Source organism: Drosophila ficusphila, unplaced genomic scaffold, assembly GCF_018152265.1.
Source record: "Drosophila ficusphila isolate 14025-0441.05 unplaced genomic scaffold, ASM1815226v1 contig_855, whole genome shotgun sequence".
Taxonomy (NCBI): Eukaryota; Metazoa; Arthropoda; class Insecta; order Diptera; family Drosophilidae; genus Drosophila; species Drosophila ficusphila.
The window spans coordinates 158,592-182,144 of NW_025064807.1; the positions used below are offsets into that span (position 1 = coordinate 158,592).

Sequence of the window (23,553 nt, forward strand, 5' to 3'; positions counted from 1 at the left end):
AACTCTGCTAAGGCGGGTAACACCGCTATATCATATACGTGATGTTTTCTACAAGTAGACAATGTTAAGTATTTTTACAAGCTATAACGTTTTAAATTTTATATATAACCAACGGACAGACAGACTTAGATCGTTTCGTCCTGATCAAGAATGGCTATATTTTATGGTCGGAAGAGCTTCCTTTGGCCCGTTTAATACTTTCAGCTAGTACAGTAGGTCCCTTACTCCAGAAGTAACGGTAACATTTTAAAAACATGACCTTTAAAAAAACACCTTAAACCTCCTCACCTTTACAAGACTCTTCATCATATAGACGACTATTATGTATTATTATTTTTTTTATTTTATCAATTTTATAAAATATTTTGTGCTACTTTGCTGTGGTGGGGCAATGCACCTGTGCTTTGTATGCATCAAACAACTAGGCTTAACCCAATTAAACAGGGGAGCGCTTTGGACATCCCACTGAGCATGGGCGATAAGACCCTTCCGACCGAGGCTTCAACCTGGGTAGCAGTCCGTCCGAAACTCCAGTCTTGATTGACACCTGGCCCTGTTCTAGCTTATCAATGCCCGACGGCTCACTCGCTATAAAATCCGCACTCTCGAGTACCGTGACACAGTGAAGTTTAATTTGCGGCAAAGATGTTGGCGCTTTGCTGGCTCTGGGGCTTAGCCCTTAATTGTTTGGGTGAGTTACGGGAAATCTGTTATATAAATTGGGCTTTGTCTCCATCGACATCGCCGCTGACCGAGATTCACTCGCTCGCGCACACATCGCATTGATGCTGAGTAATTAAAGCGCTCCAGGCCAAGAATTAATTGCTGGGTCGGAACCGGTTTCGAGGATTACTAATGCGTCAGCCGCCTTAATAAGCTTGGCTCTGGGAGTTGGGAGCTCTGATCTTGGGCCTTGGGTCATCTTTGGAGTCCGGTGTCTGATCAGTTGGCGTTCGACGGTTAGCTGGTCAAGATGTCCTCAAATGCGCTGGCCTGCATCTGCAATGTGATTAATCCTTGTCGCAACGAGGTCTCCACCACCTTTGTGGTGGTCCAGTGGCTCATCACTGGGTTTGCGGCCCTCGCCCAGGTGGTGCGACCCGTTCTTCTGCTCTGTAAAGAGGTTTTAAATCAGACCAGGCAATTCATTAACGCACTTCTTTTGCTCTCTCTTAGTCGGCATTCGCGGGGAGGTGGCCCTAAACCAGGAGGACTACAACAAGACCTGGATCTATATGCCCAATGGACAGGGTAAGCCCGAAGTGGCCTATCTGGTGGAACCGCCGCCCGAGAACCGTATAAATCTGCCCCAGCTCATCAAATTCGAACTTTATGGAAGGTAAGTCGAGAGTATTTAATGTTGTTAGTAAGATGAATACATGTGGCATGCATATCATATAATCGATTTTAACAACATAGTACTTATTGGATTGAATGTTTTGTATTAAAATGTTAAATTGTTATCAACCCTTAAACCTTTCACACTTTCACTTATCCAGTTAATTTTTGTATTTTCCTGCAGCGACTCGAGTTCCAGTGCCGACTTCTGGATAGATGACAACGATTTTGAGTTCCCGCAACGCCACAAGCGAGACACTTGGCAGGAGATGGCCGAAAAGTTCAACCCGGAATTGGACACAAAAATTCTGGTCCACGGTTGGAAGTCCAGCACCATGAGCAACTCGATCCAGTCGATTCGCGGAGCCTACATTGAACGTGGTCAGGTGAACGTGTTCGCCATCAACTGGAAGGATCAGGCGGATAATATTTACTACCTGACCCCGGCACGATACACGGTGCAAGTGGGTAGGGCGGTTGCCAAGCTGATTGACCTCCTGGTGGAGGAGAAGGATGCGGATCCACAGAGGATCCACCTCATCGGCCACAGTCTGGGAGCACACATAATGGGCTATGCCGGGTCATACACAAAGTACAGGGTCAATCGAATCACTGGCTTGGACCCGGCTCGACCTGCATTCGAGGATTGCATTGGACCCGAGAATCACCTGGACGACACGGATGCCAACTTTGTGGACGTAATTCATAGTTGCGCCGGCTATCTGGGGTTCCGAAAACCCATTGGTATGGTGGACTTCTATCCAAATGGCGGGGGACCACCACAACCTGGCTGCAAGGAGCTTTCGCAGATTTTCAGTGAGTACGTAGATAGTTTTAAAATACAAATTCTGACGCCCGAAATTTATTTTGAATTTTCAGCTGGTTGCAGCCATGGACGTTCCTACGAATATTACGCAGAGTCCATAAACTCTCCCAAGGGCTTTTATGGTGTTCCCTGCTCCGGATTGGACGAACTTAAGGGAAAGAACTGCACGGGTGGCAAAATCCTAATGGGTGATCCTGTTCCACGGGACGCTCGAGGAATATTTTTTGTAAAAACGGCCAACAAACCTAGCTACGCCCTGGGAATCGATGATATCTTGAGCAACTAATTTCGTCGTTTTCTTTAATTATTAAAATCATATTTATTATTCATGTACAACTCACAAACACAACGTATTTAATACAAAGGATAACGCGTTGGAATTGTTGTTACTCGATTATAGCGTCTTTATTGGCTTACAAGTTTGCAACTGTGTAATCCTTGTAGCCATCCACATCGTTCAGCTCGTAGGAGTTGAACTTGGCTACCATGGCGACGTGACCCGCATAGGGCGGAGTGTAATTAAAGGATGCAGACGCAGTGCCGCCCACTGGAACAGCGGCGATCTGTAAAAACAAAGATACAATATTATTGTCTGTGCTTAAATGGGATAGGGTTCATTTCAACAGTAGGGTTCTTTTCTTCAACCAGACGTAAAGTGTTAGCCCATTAGGCGGGGCTTAATTCTCTAATAAAAACCCAATTGCTTAGTAGTAATAATATTACTTACTAATTTTACAGCTTTAATCAGTGAAACTTACATTTAATCTCAAAGGCTGTGCGATGCCCGGTCCCTCCATTGTGAAAACACCTTTGTGCAGGGGAATGGGCAGTGGGTTCTGCAAAGTCATGGTCACTTTTATCATCTTCTGGACCACAAGATCAGCCTCGCCCAATCGAAATTGAATAGTCGGCTTTTTGACATTGAAAACGTCCCGAGTGGAGTAGTCGTAGTCGGTGTCCTTAACTGTGCCCACTGCGGTAATGCGTAGAGCGCCCTTCGAGGACAGCTTTTCGAAGTACTCCTTAAAGCGGACCTCCATGGAAATGTAATCGGTGCTCTGAGGCTTCAGTTCCAGATTCGATTTCATAGCCTTGACCACCTCTCCGTCCTTTCCAGTGTATTTGACGGCTTGGCATACGATGCTACCTTCAGCCACGTGAGTGTTAGTCCAACTTTTGTTGGTTACCCTCAACACCACTTTAAAGTTCTCTCCCATGTTAATGTCGTCTTCAAGTTGCAGATCGAACTCAACTTCATTAAAATTGCTATTTAGATGAAATCTACTTAATGAATTGTTTAGTTGTTTTAGCACCTTGGCCAAAGTGCTCCTTTCTTCCTTAGAGCGCTCTGCAAATTTATAGTTATCGGTGACGTCTTCTCTTTCAAATTTTAGCACTGCCTTGGTGCTGATGTTTTTGCCAACGTATTGGGTATCTGTTCGGATGAGCTTTAACGGGTGGCCGCTTCCATTGTGGCGCCAATGGACCATATCTGCGTTCACCTCAGCGAAGATATATCCGATATCATAGGGTTTTTGGAGTTCTCCGTATTTCACGGCCAAAACAGGACCGGGACCCAGTCGACTTTTACCTCCGGACTCCACCTGAGGAGTGGCATCCACAACCTGCCAGCCATCGTAGGAGCCGTGCTTACCCACTCCCAAGTCCGGTCGCTTCATCCAACATTCGTTCCACACATGAAAGTTCCAATAGGAATCATCATTAACTTTTATTTTCTCGCCTTTCGAGTCAAAGAAGAGGTCAACGGTCACAGAGCCATCGGAATCATGTGCGGAGTTAAAGCATGTGATGATCCTGGTCGGTATTCCCAGACTTCTGGCCATGGTGGCTAGGACACCTCCGTAAACCCAACACTGGCCATATCTCACTGGCCTTTTGGACTTGTAGAACTGCTGAATAATCTCCGCTGATCCGGTCCATTTTAAGGGTGAAACTCCATCCGTGTAATTTGAATCCCATTTTCCAGCCAGGGTGCCACGGTCATCATTAGAGTTGACCACAGCGGACAAGGTGCGAGCCACTAATACGGGATCACCTCGGAAGGCTGGGGAAAGCTCTCCAACAGTTCCCAGGATCTTCAAGCTGCACTCCAGCACATCGCGCTCGAACTGTCCGAGTTTCCAGCCCGCTGCAGTTATGCTGTTGTAGGACCCTCTGTATATTAGAGTGGTGTCGTTCTTCACGTACTCCTTTCGCTGGTCGTGGTCCCCTAGGAAGACCTGGTCATTGGGACAATAAGGGTTGAATAGCACATAGATGGGCATTGGCAGGGAGTAGCTCCTCGATCCATATTCATTTGTCTTCGTGTCTATTTCCAACTTCCATTCGGCCACAGGACAAGTGGAAGGAGGTTTTATGAGCACTGAGAGCGTTTGACTCTCTTGCGATTCGATGCCAGCACTCCACTCGGAAGGGTCTCCAAGATCTTCTATTCCGTATTTGGGAACCAGAGCGTTGAGTGTTCCGTGGCCAGGAGTCGGGTTGGGGTCATCGGCTACGCTGAGAATGAAGCTGACTGCATCCTTGCTGGGGCTGAAGTCCCGGTTGAAATGCATCTTTAGCTTAAAGGGCTGTCCCCTCCTCACAACCAGGGCTTCTTGGGCAGCCGCCGAGTAGAAAAAACTTGTGTGGTGTTGTAACTGGTTGTCTTCAAGGCAGGGATCCACTTTCATAGTGCTCAGCACAACCAAATGAGTCCCACCTGCGATGTTTCATTTAATTAATTTATATATATATAGTTTAAACTATAAAATTTATAATAATATATTTCATTTAGTGACTTATCCTTTGAGTGTTTACCTTCTCCTGTAGGTCGGCTGCTAAGAAATGGATTCTCATTTGGCCGCAATCGTTGCAGCCAACTGGGCAGAGCATACCCTCTCGACATTTTTATCTTTTAAAAATTTAATTTAATTTGGAAAAAATTTTGCTCTAAGACACACTTTATGTATTGTATATAAGTAATTTAAATTGAATATTAAATATTGAGCTAGCGAGATCTGCACTAAAAAAGAATACTCCTAATTGAACTGCTTTAAGATGCGAACAGCACAAAGGATTGAACTCAACTTATGTTGAAAGAACCGATCGACCCCTTTTTATTCAAAATATTTAGTTATTCATCACTTTATGAATAATGTTTTTTCTTTGAACAATTAGAATTTTAAAGAACTCAAGATAATTTAAAGTGAATTTAAAAGAAAATTATCTTAGTCCCAATAGTTTTTTTAATAACATGGTCTTGAGTAATAAAGGAAATAAACATTTGATAATTTTATTTTTAGAATATTATGATTATGATTATGAGGATGTACTGACGCTTTGTTGTTTTTTTCAAAAAAACCCTAAGAGCCAATGCGGATGTGATTTCCGCACGAAGAGGAAGTGCCATGAATCAACGGTACTTCTGTTGACCTTGGACCCGAATTCGTAAGCTGAAAGGAGAAAAACAGCAGGGTGGCCCATGTTTAACAGAGGTTTGTAAAATTGGACAGGGAACATTTGGAGTGCGACTATTAAACTAGAGTGCGTAAATGCGATTAGGTCAAGTTAAATCAATTGCACAGTGCAAGAAAATCAAGATCGCAATATCAAAACTCGGAAATACAGAAAAGTCTACCAGGTCTGGTAATATGCAAGCGAATAGCCTTGCCCACCAAATCCAAACCGATATCCGGGTTAAGCCTTTTAAGCTTAACTAGTAAGGACGTTGTCTGACCTGCCGCCGATTAACCATTTCCCCATCTCGGTAGAAATAGTAAGCCTTAAATTTTAAAAACTCTATCTATAAACTTATCTTACTTCTGGTCACATGCTGAAACATAAAAAGGCAGTTACTAACAAATATACAATACTATATACTATATAAGCATACACACCAACTGATTCAGCTGACTAAAATAATATTTATTAATCATTTCCTTTATAAGACAAATATTGAAATATAAAAGAAAGAGTATTGTGAATGCTGTTATTTCGGATAATGGAGGTTTCTGTTGGGCAGCATCCTAACACTGAGCAACTATAAAATCCTTGTAGCCATCCACATCGTCCAGCTCCTTGCAGGAGAAATTGGTGACCATTGCGACGTGTCCGTATAAAATACAAATTCTGACGCCCGAAATTTATTTTGAATTTTCTGCTGGTTGCAGCCATGGACGTTCCTACGAATACTACGCAGAGTCCATAAACTCTTCCAAGGGCTTTTATGGTGTTCCCTGCTCGGGATTAGACGAACTTAAGGGAAAGAACTGCACGGGTGGCAAAATCCTAATGGGTGATCCTGTCCCACGGGATGCCCGAGGAATATTTTTTGTAAAATCGGCCAAGAAACCTAGCTGTGCCCTGGGAATCGATGACATCTTGAGTAACTAATTTTTTCGTTTTCTTTAATTATTTAAGTCATATTTATTATTCAAAAATACAATTTATTTAATGCAAAGGATAACGCGTTGGAAGTGTTGATACTGCGAGGCATGCAGCGTCTTTATTGGCTTACAAGTTCGCAACTGTGTAATCCTTGAAGCCATCCACATCGCTTAGCTCGTAGGAGTTGAACTTGGCTACCATGGCGACGTGTCCCGCATAGGGTGGGGTGTAATCGAAGGATGCTGACGCAGTGCCGCCTACTGGAACCGCGGCGATCTGTTAAAACAAAGATACAATATTATCATCTGTGCTTAAATGGGATTTTATAGATGATCGCAACAGTTGGGTTCTTTTCTTCTACCAAACGTAAAGTGTTAACCTATTTAGTGTTACTTACTTCTCCAATAAAAACGCAATTGCTTTGTACTAATAATATTACTAATTTTACAGCTTTAATCAGTGAAACTTACATTTAATCTCAAAGGCTGTGCGATGCCCGGTCCCTCCATTGTGAAAACACCTTTGTGCAGGGGAATGGGCAGTGGGTTCTGCAAAGTCATGGTCACTTTTATCATCTTCTGGACCACAAGATCAGCTTCGCCCAATTGAAATTGAATAGTCGGCTTTTTGACATGGAAAACGTCCCGAATGGAGTAGTCGTAGTCGGTGTCCTTAACTGTGCCCACTGCGGTAATGCGTAGAGCGCCCTTCGAGGACAGCTTTTCGAAGTACTCCTTAAAGAGGACCTCCAAGCGAACGTAATCGGTGCTCTGGGGCTTCAGTTCCCGTTTAAATTTCATATCCTTGACCTTCTCTCCGTCTTTTCCAGTGTATTTGACGGCTTGGGATAAGATGACACCTTCAGCAAAGTGCGTCTTAGTCTCACTTTTGTTGATTACCCTCAGCACCACTTCAAAGTTCTCTCCGATATTAATGTCGTCTTCAAGTTGCAGGTCGAACTCTACTTCATTAAAATGACTATTTAAATGAATCCTACTAAATGAATTGTTCAGTGGTTTTAGCACCTTGGCCAAAGTGTTCCTTTCTTCCTTAGAGCGCTCTGCAAATTTGTAGTTATCGGTGACGTCTTCTCGTTCAAATTTCAGCACTGCCTTAGTGCTGATGTTTTTGCCAACGTATTGGGTATCTGTTCGGATGAGCTTTAACGGGTGGCCGCTTCCATTGTGGCGCCAATGGACCATATCTGCGTTTACCTCAGCGAAGATATATCCGATATCATAGGGTTTTTGGAGTTCACCATATTTCACGGCCAAAACAGGACCGGGACCCAGTCGACTTTTACCTCCGGACTCCGCCTGAGGAGTGGCATCCACAACCTGCCAGCCATCGTAGGAGCCGTGCTGACCTACTCCCAGGTCTGGTCGCTTCATCCAACATTCGTTCCACACATGAAAGTTCCAACTGGAATCATGACCCTTTTTTTCCTTGCCATTCGAGTCGTAGAAGAGATCTATGGTCACAGAACCATCGCCATCATGTGCGGAGTTGAAGCATGTGATGATCCTAGTCGGTATTCCCAGACTCCTGGCCATGGTGGCTAGGACACCGCCAAAAACCCAACACTGCCCATATCTCACTGGCTCCTTGGACTTGTAGAACTGCTGAATAATCTCCGCTGATCCGGTCCATTTGGAAGGTTTCACACCATCCCTGATAATCTCTTTCCAATTGCCCACTAGAATGCCACGGTCATCATTCGAGTTGATCGCAGCGGACAAGGTGCGAGCCACTAATATGGGATCAGCTCGGAAGGCTGGGGAAAGCCCGCCTACAGTTCCCAAAATCTTTAAGCTACACTCCAGTACATCACGCTCGAACTATCCGAGTTTCCAGCCCGAAGCAATCATGCTGTTGTAGGTCCCGTTGTATATTAGAGTGGTGTCATTCTTCACGTACTCCTTTCGCTGGTCGTGATCCTCCAGGAAGACCTGATCATCGGGACAATAAGGGTTAAATAGCACATAGATGGGCATGGGCAGGGAGTAACTTCTTGATCCATAACCCTCGGTCTTCGTGTCGATCTCCAACTTCCATTCGGCCACAGGACAAGTGGAAGGAGGTTTTATGAGCACTGAGAGCGTTTGACCTTCGTGCGATTCGATGCAAGCGCCCCACTCCAGAAAGTCTCCAAGATTTTCTACTCCATTTTTGGGAACCAGGGCGTTAAGAGTTCCATGACCAGGAGTCGGGTTGGGGTCATCGGCCACGCTGAGAATAAAGCTGATCGCATCCTTGCTGGGGCTGAAGTCCCGGTTGAAATGCATCTTCAGTCTAAAGGGCTGTCCCCTCCTCACAACCAGGGCTTTTTGGGCAGCCGACGAGTAGAAACTTGTGTGGTGTTGAAAATGGTTGTCTTCAAGGCAGAGGTCTACTTTCATAGTGCTCAGCACAACCGAACGAGCCGCACCTGCGTTATTTAATTTTATTTATTTATTATATATATATGTATATATATGGTTTATAAAATAGTTTATATAGTTTTAACAAAGCATTTCGTGGCTTATCCTTTCGGTGTTTACCTTCTCCTGGAGGTCGGCTGCTAAGAAACGGATTCTCATTTGGCCACAATCGGTGCAGCCAGTTGCGCAGATCACACCTTCCTGTCATTTATATCTTTGATAAACTAATTTCAGTTTGGCAAGAAGTGTATTAAATAGTAGTTAGGACCAACACAATGTGGAAATTAAATGTAGAACTGATTTAAGATGCGTACACCACAAAGTTTTTAACTCAACTTATGTTGAAAGAACCGAATGCCTCCTTTTTATTCAAAATATGTATTTAGTTATTCATGGCTTTATGAATAATGTATTTTGAAAAAGTTGACTTTTATAGTACTCAAGAGAAATTAAAAAAAAATATCTTAGTCCTAATATTTTTTTCAATAACATCGTCTTGAGTAATAAAGGAAATAAACATTTGATAATTCTATTTTACAATATTTTGATTAGGAGGATGTATTGACGTTGTTTTTAAAAAAAAAACCTTAAAGCCTCAGGCGGACGTCAGATCCGCACCAAGAGGACGTGCCATGAATCAACGTTACTTCTGTTGACCTTGGACCCGCTTCGTAAGCTGAAAGGAGAAAAATAACAGGGTGGCCCATGTTTAGTAGAGTAGGGTAAAATTGGACAGGGTATGTATATCATGTGCAAGAAAAATCAAGATCGCAATCTAGAAACTCCAATAAAGAGACAAGGCTACCAGGTCTAAGGCCACATCGCTAAGATCTGAAAGGTGGTGGTAGGTCGGGTAAAATGCAATGCCTACGGTTTCAAGCAACACTGAGCAACTATAAAATCCTTGTAGCCATCCACCTCGTCCAGCTCCTTGCAGGAGAACTTGGCGACCATTGCGACGTGTCCGTAATAGGGCGGCGTGTACTCAAAGTCGGCAGTGGCATTGCCACCCATTGGAACCTCCGCGATCTGTAAAAAAGAAAATTCGATTTTATATACGATCCTAAAAGAACTTAAATCTAAATCAGTTGTTCTTACTTTCAGTTTTAGAGGGTGCTTGATGCCCGGTCCCTCCACTATGAAAACACCTTTGCGCAGCGGGATTGGCAATGGGTTCTTCAGAGACATGATCACTTTTGACTTCTTGTGGACGACAAGGTTACCTTCGCCCAACTGAAATTCAATAGTCGGCATGTGGACATGAAAATTGTCCCGAATGGAGTACTCGTAGTCGGTGTCCTTAACTTTGCCGACTGCAGCAATGCGTAGGGCACCCTTCAAGGGGAGCTTTTCGAAGTACTCCGTGAAGCGGACCTCCATACGAACATAACCGGTGCTCTGGGGCTTTAGTTCCAGATTAAATTTCGTAGCCTTGACCATCTCTCCGTCCTTTCCAGTGTATTTGACGGCTTGGCATACGATGCTACCTTCAGCCACGTGAGTGTTAGTCCAACTTTTGTTGGTTACCCTTAACACCACTTTAAAGTTCTCTCCCATGTTAATGTCGTCTTCAAGTTGCAGGTCGAACTCAACTTCATTAAAATTGCTATTTAGATGAAATCTACTTAATGAATTGTTTAGCTCTTTTAGCACCTTGGCCAAAGCGTTCCTTTCTTCCTTAGAGCGCTCTGCAAATTTGTAGTTATCGGTGACGTCTTCTCGTTCAAATTTCAGCACTGCCTTGGTGCTGATGTTTTTGCCAACGTATTGGGTATCTGTTCGGATGAGCTTTAATGGATGTCCCTTTCCATTGTAGCGCCAAAAGACCATATCTGCGTTCACCTCAGCGAAGATATATCCGATATCATATGGTTTTTGAAGTTCTCCGTGTTTCACGGCCAAAACAGGACCAGGACCCAGTCGACATTTTCCTCCGGACTCCACCTGAGGAGTCGCGTCCACAACCTGCCAGCCATCGTAGGAGCCGTGCTTACCCACTCCAAAGTCTGGTCGCTTCATCCAACATTCGTTCCACACATGAAAGTTCCAATTGGAATCGCCATCGTCTTTTTCCTTGCCATCCGCGTCATAGAAGACATCTAGCGTCGCAGAACCATCTTTATCATGTGCGGAGTTGAAGCATGTAATGATCCTGGTCGGTATTCCCAGACTCCTGGCCATGGTGGCTAGGACACCTCCGTAAACCCAACACTGCCCATATCTGACTGGCTCCTTGGACTTGTAGAACTGCTGAATAATCTCCGCTGATCCGGTCCATTTGGTAGGTTTCACACCATCCTCGATAACCTCTTCCCAATTGCCTACTAGAATGCCACGGTCATCGTTACAGTTGATCACAGCGGACAAGGTCCGAGCCACAAACACGGGATCACCTCGGTGAGCTGGGGAAAGCCCGCCTATAGTTCCAAGAATCCTCAAGCTGCATTTCAGCACATCACGCTCGTACTGTCCGAGTTTCCAGCCCAATGCACATATGCTGTTGTAGGACCCGTTGTATATAAGAGTGGTGTCGTTCTTCACGTACTCCTTTCGCTGATCGTGATCCTTCAGGAAAACTTGGTCATCGGGACAATAGGGATTAAACAGGACATACAGGGGCTCTGACAGGGAGTAGCACGATCCACGTCTATCGGACACCGTGTCAATATCCAACTTCCATTCGGCCACAGGACAAGTGGAAGGAGGTTTTATGAGCACTGAGAGCGTTTGACCTTCGTGCGATTCGATGCCAGCACCCCACTCGGATGGGTCTCCAAGATTGTCGGTTCCATTTTTTGGGAGCCAGGGCAATGAAAGTTCCATGGCCAGGAGTCGGTTTGGGGTCGTCAGCCACTTTGCCGATAAAGCAGATCGTATCCTTGCTGGGACTGAAGTCCCGGTCGAAATGGATCCTTAGCCTGAAGGGCTGACCCCTTCTCACGACCAGGGCTTCTTGGGTATCCGCCGAGTGGAAATGACTTGTGTGGTGTCTCACGTGGTTCTCTTCCTGGCAGAGATCTACTTTCAAAACGCTCAGAATCGAACAATCCTCAACTGTGAGTGGAAAAAATTATATATTTAAACTATTATATGGAACTCTAAAGAATCTTAAAGGGCATTTAGTGGATAAGCCTATACCTTCAACATCTCGTCGAGGTCGGCTGCTAAGGAAAGGATTCCCATTTGGCAAAATTCGGTCCAGCCAACCGTGCGAATTGTTAGTGTTACACATTTCTTTGTTTTGCGAAACGAAAAACTTTTTTTAAAGTATTTAGTCCGTAAAAAGACCTAATTCGTAGAAACAGCGGAGGGATTGGTGTTGTTGAACTGCTTGTAAGTAAGAGCCTAAAACTCAACTTATGCTGAAGGAACTTTTTGATGCCTTTATATTGGAAAAAATTATCTCCGCTCTCGAACTCTAATCAATCATATGAATAATACTTTTACATGCACATAAATTGCAATATGACATTCAGAGTACACATCTTAACTTGCAGTACTATTTTTACTTGCACTCGTTTGAGTAATACGAAAAGTTATTGACATTTTAAAAAATATTTATGGAAACTTTTGATAACTGTAAATATAAAATGTTTTACATGAGGGAAAATTTTTTTAAAGAAAAAATTGTGATCTTTGACGCATTTCAAACAAAAAATTTGATAAATATTTAATGTTTTTCTATAGCCATAAGCATAGAAAGAAAAAAGATAAATCTTTTGAAATGGTTTACATAAGTATAAAGGAATATATTTTTTTCAAATACTTGTTAATGTATTGTCAAATCTAAGGATTTCTAACTGAAACCTATATAGCAAAAGTGCTTAGCCCACAATTTCCCAGGCTGATCCAGCTGCTCCGACATAGATGTTTTATGTTACTAGACTAGTTTGGTTTTGGTTTTTAATTAATAACCAACACAATAAATATTATAATGTTTATTTTGGAATGTAATATGCACAGCAAAGCTGATGAAGCTTGTCTCTTTTTGTTTTGCTAAGGACTGCATCATAAGAAATCTTGTGCAAGAATAGGATTTTTTATTTGGCTTATACTATTAAGTTCACAAGAAAAATGCGTAAGGTTGAAAATAAATAAAATAAAACAAAATATATAAAGAAAGCTTCTCTCTTATCAAACCTTCAAAATAGTTCCAGAATTGGAGCTGTGAGTAATTAAAATAAAACCCGCATACTAATCATTTTAAAAAAATTCATGGTCTTTATCATCTTAGTACTTACATATTTTTATTATTCGGGGTAATGACCCATTATGAATATTCAAATAAACTTTTATGATATTTCAAGAATGACACTATAAAACATTGTATATAAATACACAAAGAAAAAATTTTGGCTTAGAAAAGGTTAGAAATATTATAATTTTTTTTTTTAATTTTTAGGTAAAAACCTTGAGTTTTTAATACTGAAAACGCTTAGAAATTTTACTAGCATTTTTTGGACAAGCTTTTTATCTCTAGCTGGACCAGAGAGAAAGAAAATGTTGCTTTTTGCATATACTGTATAAGGTGTGCAGTATCTAACATATAGAAGGAAGTACTTTGAACCTATGAAGTAAATATATTCTTGCACAGGATTACCAGAAGAGTCAATCTGACTGTTTGTCCAACCGTGTGAACGTTGAGATCTTGGGAATAATAAGAGCTTGAATATTGGGAATAAAATTTTAGATTCTTCAAAAAGATCTCACGTCTATCGAAATTGCTTATCGAGTCTTTGGAATTTATCGATCTCTCTAGTTTTACCTATTCTCCTCGATAGAAACAATCGTTGAAAATCGGTGATTTGTATATAATATAATCATTCTTTTATTTTAAAATTTAAATATCAAAAATTAATCTGTATTATTAATATTATTTACAACATAATGCTTAAGCTACGAAATACGAAAGGAAATTAATTTCAACTGAGGTTATTTTAGGCTATAACATCGGTGCGCCTGCGGATAATGTTGCTTCTCCGGTGGCTTCCATTCGGTTGCAGCAGATCCTCCGGGCGGGGCTCGATTTCGTAGTGCTTGTAGCCATCCACGTCGTCCAGCTCCCTGGAGGTGAACTTGGCCAGCATTGTGCCACGCCCCGCATAGGGCGGGGTGTACTTGAAGGTCGCTGCCGCAGTACCATTCACAGGAATCTCGGCGATCTGTAAGGACAAGTAGGATATTTCAATTAGTGTTGTGTGTCAATCAGCAATCAAGCATAGTCGGAGAATATATCTCAACTAAGCAAATAAAGCGTTTGATATAGTACAAAGCTTTCTTTGAATACGCTTCAGCATTTTTCTAAATGTTTGCATATGCTGAATAATCTTTGAAGGAAAAACTACAACTAAACTATCAAAAATTATTGTTGGGTGGATATTGAGCTTAAGCTTAAGACAAAGAAAATTATGATTTAATACTTGTTTATTTTGATTTCAATAAATTATTTTGAGGAACCGTATTTGCTTCTTGGTCAGTACTATCCCTAAAATCTTAGCAGGTTCGTTAACGAAATGAATTGAATAACTCTTCCTGCAACTAGATCACTAAGTTACATTCCTTATTCTATGACCACCCACCTTGAACTTCAGGGGCTGCTCGATGCCCGGTCCCTCCACGGTGAAGATGCCCTTGTGCAGGGGAATGGGCAGCGGGTTCTCCAGGCGCAGGATCACATCGATCTCCTTCTGGGCCACGATGGCGGCTTCGCCCAGCTGGAACTTGATGTCCGGCTTGCGGACCCGAAAGTCGTCCTGCGCGTAGTACTCGTAGTCGGTGTCCTTGACCTTGGCGGCGGCCGAGATCTGGAAGGCGGCCTGCGAGGAGAGCTTGTCGAAGTACTCCTCGAAGATGACCTCCATGCGCACGTAGTCGCTGCTCTTGGGCTGCAGCTCCAGCTCGAATCCGAGGACCTTCACCTCCGTGGCACCCACTCCCGTGTAGAGAACCGCATCGCAGCTGATCTGACCGGTGGCCAAGTGGGCGCGGGTCTCGTTCTTGTTGGTCACCTTCAGCACCACGCTGAAGTTCTGGCCGATCTTAATGTCGTCCTTCAGCTCCATATCGAACTCGATGTCATTGAAGCTGTCGTTCAGGTAGTACCTACTGAACGCATGGCGGGATTGCTTGAGGGCCTTCAGCATGGTGCTCCTTTCCTCCTCGGAGCGCTCGGCGTGCTTGTAGCTGTCGGTGATGTCCTGTCGCTCCCACTTGAGCACCGCCTTCGTGCTGATCAGGTGGCCAATGGCCAGGGTGTCCTTCCTCAGCAGCTTCAGCGGCTGACTCGGTCCGTTGTAGCGCCAGTAGAGCTTGTCCGCGTTCACCTCCGCGAAGACAAAGCCACCGTCGAAGGGTCGCAGGATTTCGCCGTTCTTCACCGCCGAAACGGAGGTGGGACCCACTCGGTACATATCATCCGAGGCCTCCTGTGGCGTGGCGTCCACCACCTGCCAGCCGTCGAAGGTGCCGTGCTGACCCACGCCCAAGTCGGGTCGCTGCATCCACAGCTCGTTCCACACGTGGTAGTTCCAAATCGAGTCCGTGGTCTCGGCGTCCAGCTTCTTGTTGTTCGCATCGATGAAGACGTCCACCGTGAGGGAGGCCTGGGTATCATGAGCGGAGGAGTAGCAGGTGATGACCCTGCACGGAATGCCCAGACTCCTGGCAATGGTGGCCAGAACACCACTGAAGTTCCAGCACTGGGCGAACTTCACCGACTTCTGGGTCTTGTGGAACTGCTGCAGGATCTCTACGGAACCCGTCCACTTGGTGGGCGCCACCCCGCCCGAGAAGTCCTCCGACCAGTTGCCCAAAAGGATGCCATCGTCGTCCACCGAGTTCACCAGAGCGGACAAAGCCCGAGCCACTCGCACCGGATCGCCTCTGTAGGCCGGAGGAATCCTGCCCACCGTTCCCAGGACCTTCAGGCTGCACTCGAGCACATGGCGCTCGAACTGTCCGATCTTCCACACCGAGGGACGCAGCCTGTTGTAGGATCCCCGCCAGATGAGCGTGGTGTCGTGCATCACGTACTCCTTGCGCTGGTCGCGGTCCTCGAGGTAAACCTGATCCTCGGGACACCAGGGATTGAAGAGCACGTAGATGGGCAGCGGCAGGGGGTAGCTCCTCGATCCATCGCCCAGCAACTTGGTGTCGATGTCCAGTTTCCACTCCGTCACGGGACAAGTGGAAGGTGGCTTTATGAGCACTGTGAGGGTTTGACCCTCGTGCGATTCGATGCCAGCTCCCCACTCCAGAGTGTCGCCCAGGTAATCGATGCCATCGTGGGGCACCAGGGCGTTGAGTGTTCCATGGCCAGGACTCGGTTTGGTGTCGTCCGCCACGCTGAGAATAAAGCTGATCGCATCCTTGCTGGGGCTGTAGTCCCGGTTGAAGTGGATCTTCAGCCTGAAGGGTTCTCCTCTCCTCACAATCAGGGCTTCCTTGGCAGCCGCCGCGTAGAAATGACTCGTGTGGTGCTCATCGTGGTTGTCCTCCAGGCAGGGATCCACTCTCTGTACTCCCAGCACCGCTGAATTGGTGGCATCTGTTGATTAAGATACATCGTTTGAGTAATTGTATGTACTATTTTCATTCTAAAAACATTTTAGTCAAGGGATTGTTCTTTGAATTACACGAACATTTTTAAAAATCATGAAAAGTATTTATACCAATAACTTGGTTCCACGAAAAAATTTAATAAATATCATTAATGCAGTTTATAAAAACAAATTATTTAATGTAAAAAAAGTTCAAAATGTATTTAAAATAGATTTCTACATAATTCTATAAGAACTATGTTAACTAAGCTTTATCTTTTATATATACCTTCAAGTTTTCTAAAAGGACAGCTTCGTATAAAACAATTATTATTTTTGGGTTTGTGCATTTTATTTAAATTTTATTAGGAACTGCCTGTTGATGCGACCGCTATGAAACGTATAACTCAACTTGATTGAACAAATTGTTGGCGCCTTTATAATACAATTTTTTTAATCATAGCTTTATGAATAATGCCTTAAAAATGATTTTAAATTAAAAAAAATTGAAAGAACATCTGTGACAAATATTTCTATTTTTCTTGAGCTAATTTCATTCAGAAGATTGCAATGCAGTCTCTATTCATAATATAATAATAATAGGTACACAATATTCCAAATAAACTAGAACCAAAAGTTAATCTAACAAAGTTTGCAACGAAATTTAATTTTCATGATTTACTACATTTATCAAAAGACTCCATTAATAAGCATACTATGTGTATATATGACTTTTTTAAACAAGCCTTGACTAATTGCCTGTGTTTTCATATGTACCCCTTTGAGTAATACTTATCGCTTTGACAGGGTTCCAAAAAACCTCTTAAATGACTCCTTAAATGAGCATATGTGTAAATAAATTTATTTTCATAAACAAGCATTTACTAATTTTCTATAATTTTAAAATTGCCCCCTTGAGAAATAAATAACTTTTTGACAGGGTTCGGATAAAATCTGTCAACGATTAGTTGGGGTTTTGTGTTTGAGTTTGTTTCTTTTGCTGAGGCAGACAGGCGATGATATCATAAGACCAATGTGCTGCCAGTTGTATTCCCCAAAGCTGCAGCCCCAAATTGACTAATCTCCGTTTGCCATAAACATAACAAACTTGTGCCAATGGTGGCCAGAAGATCAATGCCAAGCCAATTAATTTTCGTAGTGGACAATCAAAGTGACGCCAACGCACCACTAAAACCAAAAAAACATTTAAAGAAAAGCAATACATATATGTAGAAAACACTGGGAGAGCATAGTACCAATTCTAAAAGCAAAAGTTTTTGAAGAAATAAAATTCAAGCAGAGGTTCAAATGCTAATTAAAAAAGATTAGAAAGCAATACAAAAACACTAACTAAAATGACTTTTTAGTTTCTAAATATAAACCAATTTTGATGCTTTAAAGTTTACAAGAAATTCCCATGAAGGGAGAGAAAAGATTTATGTGAATGAGATTCAATTTGATAAGGTTACTTAGGGTCGCAATGATGGGAATAAAAATAGATTTCTTGCGTTGCTTTTTTAAAAGCATCAAAAACTTTTTCGGAGAACTAAAAAGAGCCTATAAAAATAAGTACACAAGTCAAAGATGAATTAATTGCAATTATGATTTATGGGAGCAGTTTTTTCCACATGGCTGATCCTATTATCATTTTCGATTCGCTTTCATGTTCAATTTGGATTTAAAATAGAAAAAGATTCTCGTTTCCTATAAATGTTAAATTGCAATATGCATTAGTAAACAGATCGATCAATTCAAATATTTGTTTAAATAAAGGAGGTGCCGAGTTCTGCTTGTATGCAAAAACTATTAAGTATGTGTTAGCGAAATTCGCAAAATAGTAAAATAGCTGAGCCACCCAAACGTGTCAAATCACACAACACGCTAAATTGAAAACGGAAATAGAAACAAGCAAAACAAAAGCACACAAATGAAGTCATACCCCAACAACAAACCCAATAAAATAATATAAAATTCCAATGATTAGTGGCAAATTCCTCCTAACAACAGGTCGTCAATAGTTATCATCGTCTTGTCTTGGCTTGCCTACATATAAGTGAATTATTTTTGTCTCAAAATCCCATTTTAAACCTGCCAAACATCATCTAACACATAGTTTCAAAAATAAAACTAAGCACAGGGAAACAAAAGCGAAAAGTGAAATCATCCATGAAAACAAAATATTTTAAAATTCTATTCTAATAAAAATTTGCATTAAGACTTTTTAATTCAACAACATGTATTGTGTATATGTTTTATTTTATTTCTCAGATGTTCACTTGCGTTTTTATTGGGGAACCCTTTTAAACTCGTCAGACAACCAAGACAAGAACTTGAGATGAAAACAAAACATCGCAAAATGAAGTCATAGACCAAAAAAAATAAATTACCAAAGCAATTATAATAAGATTTGAATAATTATATGGATATTTATACACTGCACAACACTTTCTAAGATGTTTTTTAAAAGATTTATCCTTTTTGCTGGGTTGGAGTACCTTCAAGACCCGCTAAAGGACGTGCGTTGCGAAAAGGATTCACTCTTCGTGGCTGGGAACTTGGCCACCATCGCTGCAGCCAACTGGGCGTGTAATTCCGATACCAATAGCTCATTTCAGGCTTCCGGCTAATGCGATTCGGCTGACAAAGAAGACCGCTCTAAGCCACAATTTATGTGCTACGGTATGCACAATAAGAATCACCGGTAACAGCGATAAAAGAAGAGTAAAACTAACGGCAACTGCGCTGCAAAGAATCTTTTTATTGGAACCGCTTTCAAGATCATTCGATGTGAACACCGCGACGCTTTGAACTTAACTGATCGAAATATCGTTTCGACCAGATAGTTTCGACGGCGATGCGTATATGAGATTGTCGCTCTCGATTTCTCAGCGATTCTCTCGGAATCTCTCCGAGTTCTGGTGGGTTATTATTAATTATGCACGGGAAGCTGAGCTTCAGGGCAACTGCGATGGACCCGTTGTGGCCAAGAAGCGGTTGGATTTTTTGTTTCGAGCAACTACGTCATCGGTCATTGGCAATATATATTGACCAACATGGTCATTAAGTGAGCATCGAGTGCTCTCCAGAACGATTTTCTAAGCAAACTCATCTTCAATTCGCTTTGGCAATTTAATGATCACTCTTATTAATCATTTCATTGGCTGTTTAGCATCATTTATTGTTTAAATATCACATTTTTGAGGGTTCCAAACTGCTGTGTAATCTCTCTGTCAGTCAGCAGGTGTTTCCATTTTTGTTTATTTTAATTCAATTTTCAGAATTGCAGGTATAAAATGAGCAATTCGAGTGGCAAATTACTCTGTGGGCAGCGTAGCTATGAGTGTTTAACACCCACGGCGAACAAATTTGCATTCATAAAAGGCGAAACTATAGAACAAATGCATAATTGTTCGAAACGATGCCATACTCAACAAAATAAATCAATTTCAAACGTTGCTGAGCAAAACTCAAAGATCAAATCAAATATAACGGCCGTGCACTTTTATATAAAAATCAATTTTGAATTTAGTGAAGGACATTAAAATGGAACAAAAACTTAACCTGGGTTAACGAAGGTGACACTTTTGGGTATCATTTTCAATTACATGTCAAGCATTGAAATCAAGAAGATTGACCTTAATTTGTGTTTAATTAAACTTGAACTTTGGTTGCTTGTACAAATGTATTTAAATTACAACCATTCTTAACAGAATTATATGTATATCTTCAGGTTTCGGCTACATTAATTCATTTCTATATTAAACTTTAATGTTAAATTAATTTTTAATGAACACAATTACGCTTGAATAATAATTGATAGATTATTTGTTAAAGAGCTTTATCAAATACTATAAATTGCTTTAAGAAAAACAACTTAAAGTGGTTACTAAACTCTTAGATTGTTTATGTTATAAGTTCTACTATACTAAAGCTTCGCCTCTGAATCTTAAATTGATTTGTCACATTTGGTTATATTCGCCTACCTGTTTCATCTTTTTCTGGCCTTCCTGCCAAAAAGTTGGCATTAATATTGCGCATACGCAACTTTGGCTCCTCGTTTTGTTTAGTTCCGCACCATTCAAAATAATCGCACTTTTTGCAACACGATAGCTTCTGACCCATGGTTGATTTGTTTACTTTTTACAGCACCTAGGTAATATTCAAGTGCGGGCGTAGTCGGGCTTTATCTGTTGGGCAAACCGGTTCGCCTTCTCAATGATAAGCCGAACTTTGTTGATTCTCTGATGAATTTGTAGGAGTGGTCTTTGAACCTCGCAATTCACTAGAACCCGACGTTAGCGCTGTCCCCAATTAACTGGCGTGTCATTTTTGGGTAAGCTGCCCGAGGAATGCAAAATCGAGACAGTTTAAACTGTAACAGCTGCGATCACGTCATCATCGCCACTCGACGGAGGTAAATCGAAGCGGACTAGAACGCTCCGACATTCGAACGATACTGATTAGGCCCGCTCACCGTCGACTCGGATCGGGCATCTTCTCCGAAGTGTTCACATTTCACTTACCATATGCCCGACCCCAGTGTCAGCTACTCGATGGCCTCGGGTGTCCAAAAAAACCAGACATGCGTGTGTAAATTGATCAGCTCCGAAGGCATTTAACACAGAATAGGTTGTAGTCAATCATGATTGACTTTGATTGCTACTTGCTGCGGATCCACTGGGGCATCTGAGTGCTTTGGGTGTCGACGAGGATTCGGAAGAGGCGTGGCAGGCTTTAAATCTTTTTGAGTTCTGTCATCGCGAAGTTTAATAGCAATGGTGTTGTAATGGATAGTTTCTTGGAAACAACACAGTGCAAGAAAAAAGTTAAGACAAATACTTTTACACCTGACACAAGCTATTTATTTTAAAAGGTATTAAATAAAAACAAATTTTTGTATATTTTAAAATTTAAATAAAATTAAAAATTGAACAAAAAAGCATTTTTTTGGCAGGCTATCTTGACGTTTTGGAAGATAGCTTATTATTATACATAACAATTAAATTTGCATATTGATTTCGTTTCTAATAATTTTTCTGACTGCAAATATTTTTAGTCATTTTTGAAACCACTTCCTTTAAACGTAAATTTAATATTTCAGTAAGTGAGTAATTCCCAGCTATTAGGTACACAAACATTACTAAGATTTAAAGAAGGTCGCAAATAGATAAATTTAAATTACTATTATTTTGAGTAATGACCAGTTTTAAAAAGATATATGCATACAAAAACATTAATGCAAACATTTGATGATAATTTAGTGAAGCAGAGCCACAGAAAAATGAAAACAACTCATACAAGAATCCTTATCATGTCTGAATGGTTGCACAAATTTTGAAAAAAAAATCTTTTTAGAACATAAACAAAATCAACAAGTTCAACAGCTGTTAGCGCTCTGTCGATGAAACGAAAAAATGAGTAGAAATGCTATCGAAAGCATATTTATTCTCTTTAGTACAGTGGAGAACCTCAGAAGGTGTCTTAAAAGAGAATAAATACACTCGCTCTGAACGCTAATTTATCAAATAAAGAAAGAGAGCTTAAACTAAAAAGATTATAACTAATTTGCAGGGGTTGTTGTTTGTGTGACACCATCTGCGTTTTTTAAAACAAAGTTTTTGCAGTCTAAGCTAAAATTACAATGGGCACTGAACAGCTAGAAATCCCTCGCGAACAGTGGAAAGTGCTTCGGGATTTATATGCCGGCGATCGGACAAACCTCACGGGTTTCGACCTAATCGAATACTTTATACACTACAAGCCATCTTCTAAAGACGAGTCCATAAAAGTTTTTACAACTGATAAGGATTGGCACTCCCATGGCAGCTATGTACTCATTGTAAGCACTAATTAAAAATTATTTGATGGCATAGCAACTGAAAGAAAGTTTATAATTTCAGCATCATTTAGATAGCAAGGCATTTATTTACTTGAACACCGAGAAGGGCTCTCTGGATGATCTAATGTCTTTGTTGTGTTCTTTGAATATAAAAGTTTTTCACTTGATCTGCGGCTATGAAGAACGTTTTAAGCCACTAGTTGAACAATATTGGCTAAAATTGGGTAAAGATTTAAGTGAACTGGAGCATCAAGAAACTATTGTTTATCATCTGAAAAGTTCTGAAGTACCGAAATGGAAAGCGGGGTAGGGAAAATTCGTATTTGAAGATATTTTTATTCATTATCTTTCCCTTTAGTTTGAATCCCTCAATTCATGTTGGTTATCTGAGTGCAAATTATGCCGCCTTGGTCGATCAACACTGGGCTTATCGCTCAGCCGATTCTTTGTCCCTGATAAAGGGGAATATTGAGAACAATGTGGCTGCTGGTGTTTTCAATAAACATGATGAACCACTAGCCTGGTGTCTAAGGTAACAATTGTTTAATTTTTCCCATTTAAAAAACAATAAAATGTTTTTCTTTTAAGATCTCCCAATGGCAGTCTAAGCAACTTGCATGTACTATCCACCCATCGGCGTCAAGGCTTGGGTTCTTTGGCAGTCCTTTTTATGGCCAGTGAAATCAAAGCCACTGGCTCCGAAGCTTTGACCACAGTGGTACCCGAAAATGAGAACTCTAGGAAAATGTTTGAAAAATTGGGTTTTAAAGCCATCAATAAAGTATACTGGGCAGTGATGCCTACTTTTTCTTAATCAACTTGCAAACACCTTTGTTTTCATGAGCACGTGTTTAATCTAGTCTATATTTATTACATTGTTGCGAGAAATAAGGAATCAACTAGTGTTAAATTGCGGAGAGTCGTGTTTAATATGTTTATAGCTGTTACTCGTGATAAAAAGGGGTATGCTGTATTTGTTAAAAACGTATCTGACAGGTCGGAGGAAGCACTTGCGACCGCATAAAGTATTTGGATTCAGGTAATTAATACAAAGCAAATGCGGTGCATTAATAATTTGCCACTCCCACTTTTACGCCCACCAGCCTTGTGGCCGTGTTCAGGCTCCATATCTAAGTAACGGGTATCTGGTAGTCGGTGCTCCCAACTATAGCGTTCTCTCTTGCTTTTTCAATCGCACTTACA

General features: G+C 41.6%; 5 protein-coding genes and 1 pseudogene across 7 annotated transcripts; 2 read left to right on the forward strand and 4 right to left on the reverse strand.

Moving 5' to 3' along the window:
* Positions 1 to 557: 557 nt before the first annotated feature.
* Positions 558 to 2,501, forward strand: LOC108100841 (inactive pancreatic lipase-related protein 1). Of its 2 annotated transcripts, none has more exons than XM_017204914.2 (4): positions 558 to 691; positions 1,177 to 1,339; positions 1,523 to 2,154; positions 2,218 to 2,501. In XM_017204914.2, the coding sequence occupies exons 1-4, from the start codon at positions 646 to 648 to the stop codon at positions 2,448 to 2,450; spliced, it is 1,074 nt and encodes a 357-aa protein (XP_017060403.1). In that variant the 5' UTR covers positions 558 to 645; the 3' UTR covers positions 2,451 to 2,501. The 2 variants fall into 2 exon arrangements, with proteins under 2 accessions (XP_017060403.1, XP_017060404.1); XM_017204915.2 differs by lacking the exon at positions 558 to 691 and adding an exon at positions 964 to 1,115.
* Positions 2,502 to 2,577: 76 nt separating this feature from the next.
* On the reverse strand, positions 2,578 to 4,857 carry LOC108100791 (annulin-like). The gene is made up of 2 exons (XM_017204833.2): positions 2,923 to 4,857; positions 2,578 to 2,727 (listed from the first exon to the last, which is right to left on the reverse strand). The coding sequence occupies exons 1-2, from the start codon at positions 4,855 to 4,857 to the stop codon at positions 2,578 to 2,580; spliced, it is 2,085 nt and encodes a 694-aa protein (XP_017060322.2).
* A 1,822-nt stretch (positions 4,858 to 6,679) lies between these two features.
* LOC108100790 lies at positions 6,680 to 8,952 on the reverse strand (annotated as a pseudogene).
* Positions 8,953 to 9,840: 888 nt separating this feature from the next.
* On the reverse strand, positions 9,841 to 12,205 carry LOC108100789 (annulin-like). Its single transcript, XM_017204830.2, is given in 4 exon segments — positions 9,841 to 10,002; positions 10,072 to 11,775; positions 11,777 to 12,027; positions 12,112 to 12,205. Coding segments are annotated over 4 exon segments (2,211 nt in total).
* Positions 12,206 to 13,770: 1,565 nt separating this feature from the next.
* Positions 13,771 to 20,971, reverse strand: LOC108100897 (annulin). Of its 2 annotated transcripts, none has more exons than XM_017205006.2 (3): positions 20,495 to 20,971; positions 14,553 to 16,519; positions 13,771 to 14,135 (listed from the first exon to the last, which is right to left on the reverse strand). In XM_017205006.2, the coding sequence occupies exons 1-3, from the start codon at positions 20,631 to 20,633 to the stop codon at positions 13,911 to 13,913; spliced, it is 2,331 nt and encodes a 776-aa protein (XP_017060495.1). In that variant the 5' UTR covers positions 20,634 to 20,971; the 3' UTR covers positions 13,771 to 13,910. The 2 variants fall into 2 exon arrangements, with proteins under 2 accessions (XP_017060495.1, XP_017060496.1); XM_017205007.2 differs by lacking the exon at positions 20,495 to 20,971 and adding an exon at positions 19,007 to 19,307.
* Positions 20,972 to 21,990: 1,019 nt separating this feature from the next.
* On the forward strand, positions 21,991 to 23,164 carry LOC108100788. Its single transcript, XM_017204829.2, has 4 exons — positions 21,991 to 22,350; positions 22,412 to 22,656; positions 22,709 to 22,882; positions 22,939 to 23,164. The coding sequence occupies exons 1-4, from the start codon at positions 22,153 to 22,155 to the stop codon at positions 23,162 to 23,164; spliced, it is 843 nt and encodes a 280-aa protein (XP_017060318.2). The 5' UTR covers positions 21,991 to 22,152.
* Positions 23,165 to 23,553: the final 389 nt, after the last annotated feature.

Bases quoted from the DNA above. Each gene is read 5' to 3' on its own strand.
- LOC108100841 (XM_017204915.2), top strand. From the start codon at position 974: ATGTCCTCAAATGCGCTGGCCTGCATCTGCAATGTGATTAATCCTTGT. The intron at 1,116-1,176 runs GTAAAGAGGTTT...GCTCTCTCTTAG, and splicing joins GCGACCCGTTCTTCTGCTCT to TCGGCATTCGCGGGGAGGTG. The intron at 1,340-1,522 runs GTAAGTCGAGAG...ATTTTCCTGCAG, and splicing joins AAATTCGAACTTTATGGAAG to CGACTCGAGTTCCAGTGCCG.
- LOC108100791 (XM_017204833.2), bottom strand. From the start codon at position 4,857: ATGAAAGTGGATCCCTGCCTTGAAGACAACCAGTTACAACACCACACA. The intron at 2,728-2,922 runs GTAAGTTTCACT...TTGTTTTTACAG, and splicing joins CACAGCCTTTGAGATTAAAT to ATCGCCGCTGTTCCAGTGGG.
- LOC108100897 (XM_017205006.2), bottom strand. From the start codon at position 20,633: ATGGGTCAGAAGCTATCGTGTTGCAAAAAGTGCGATTATTTTGAATGG. The intron at 16,520-20,494 runs GTAGGCGAATAT...CTTAATCAACAG, and splicing joins GCCAGAAAAAGATGAAACAG to ATGCCACCAATTCAGCGGTG. The intron at 14,136-14,552 runs GTGGGTGGTCAT...TTGTCCTTACAG, and splicing joins AGCAGCCCCTGAAGTTCAAG to ATCGCCGAGATTCCTGTGAA.
- LOC108100788 (XM_017204829.2), top strand. From the start codon at position 22,153: ATGGGCACTGAACAGCTAGAAATCCCTCGCGAACAGTGGAAAGTGCTT. The intron at 22,351-22,411 runs GTAAGCACTAAT...TTATAATTTCAG, and splicing joins ATGGCAGCTATGTACTCATT to CATCATTTAGATAGCAAGGC. The intron at 22,883-22,938 runs GTAACAATTGTT...TTTTCTTTTAAG, and splicing joins CCACTAGCCTGGTGTCTAAG to ATCTCCCAATGGCAGTCTAA.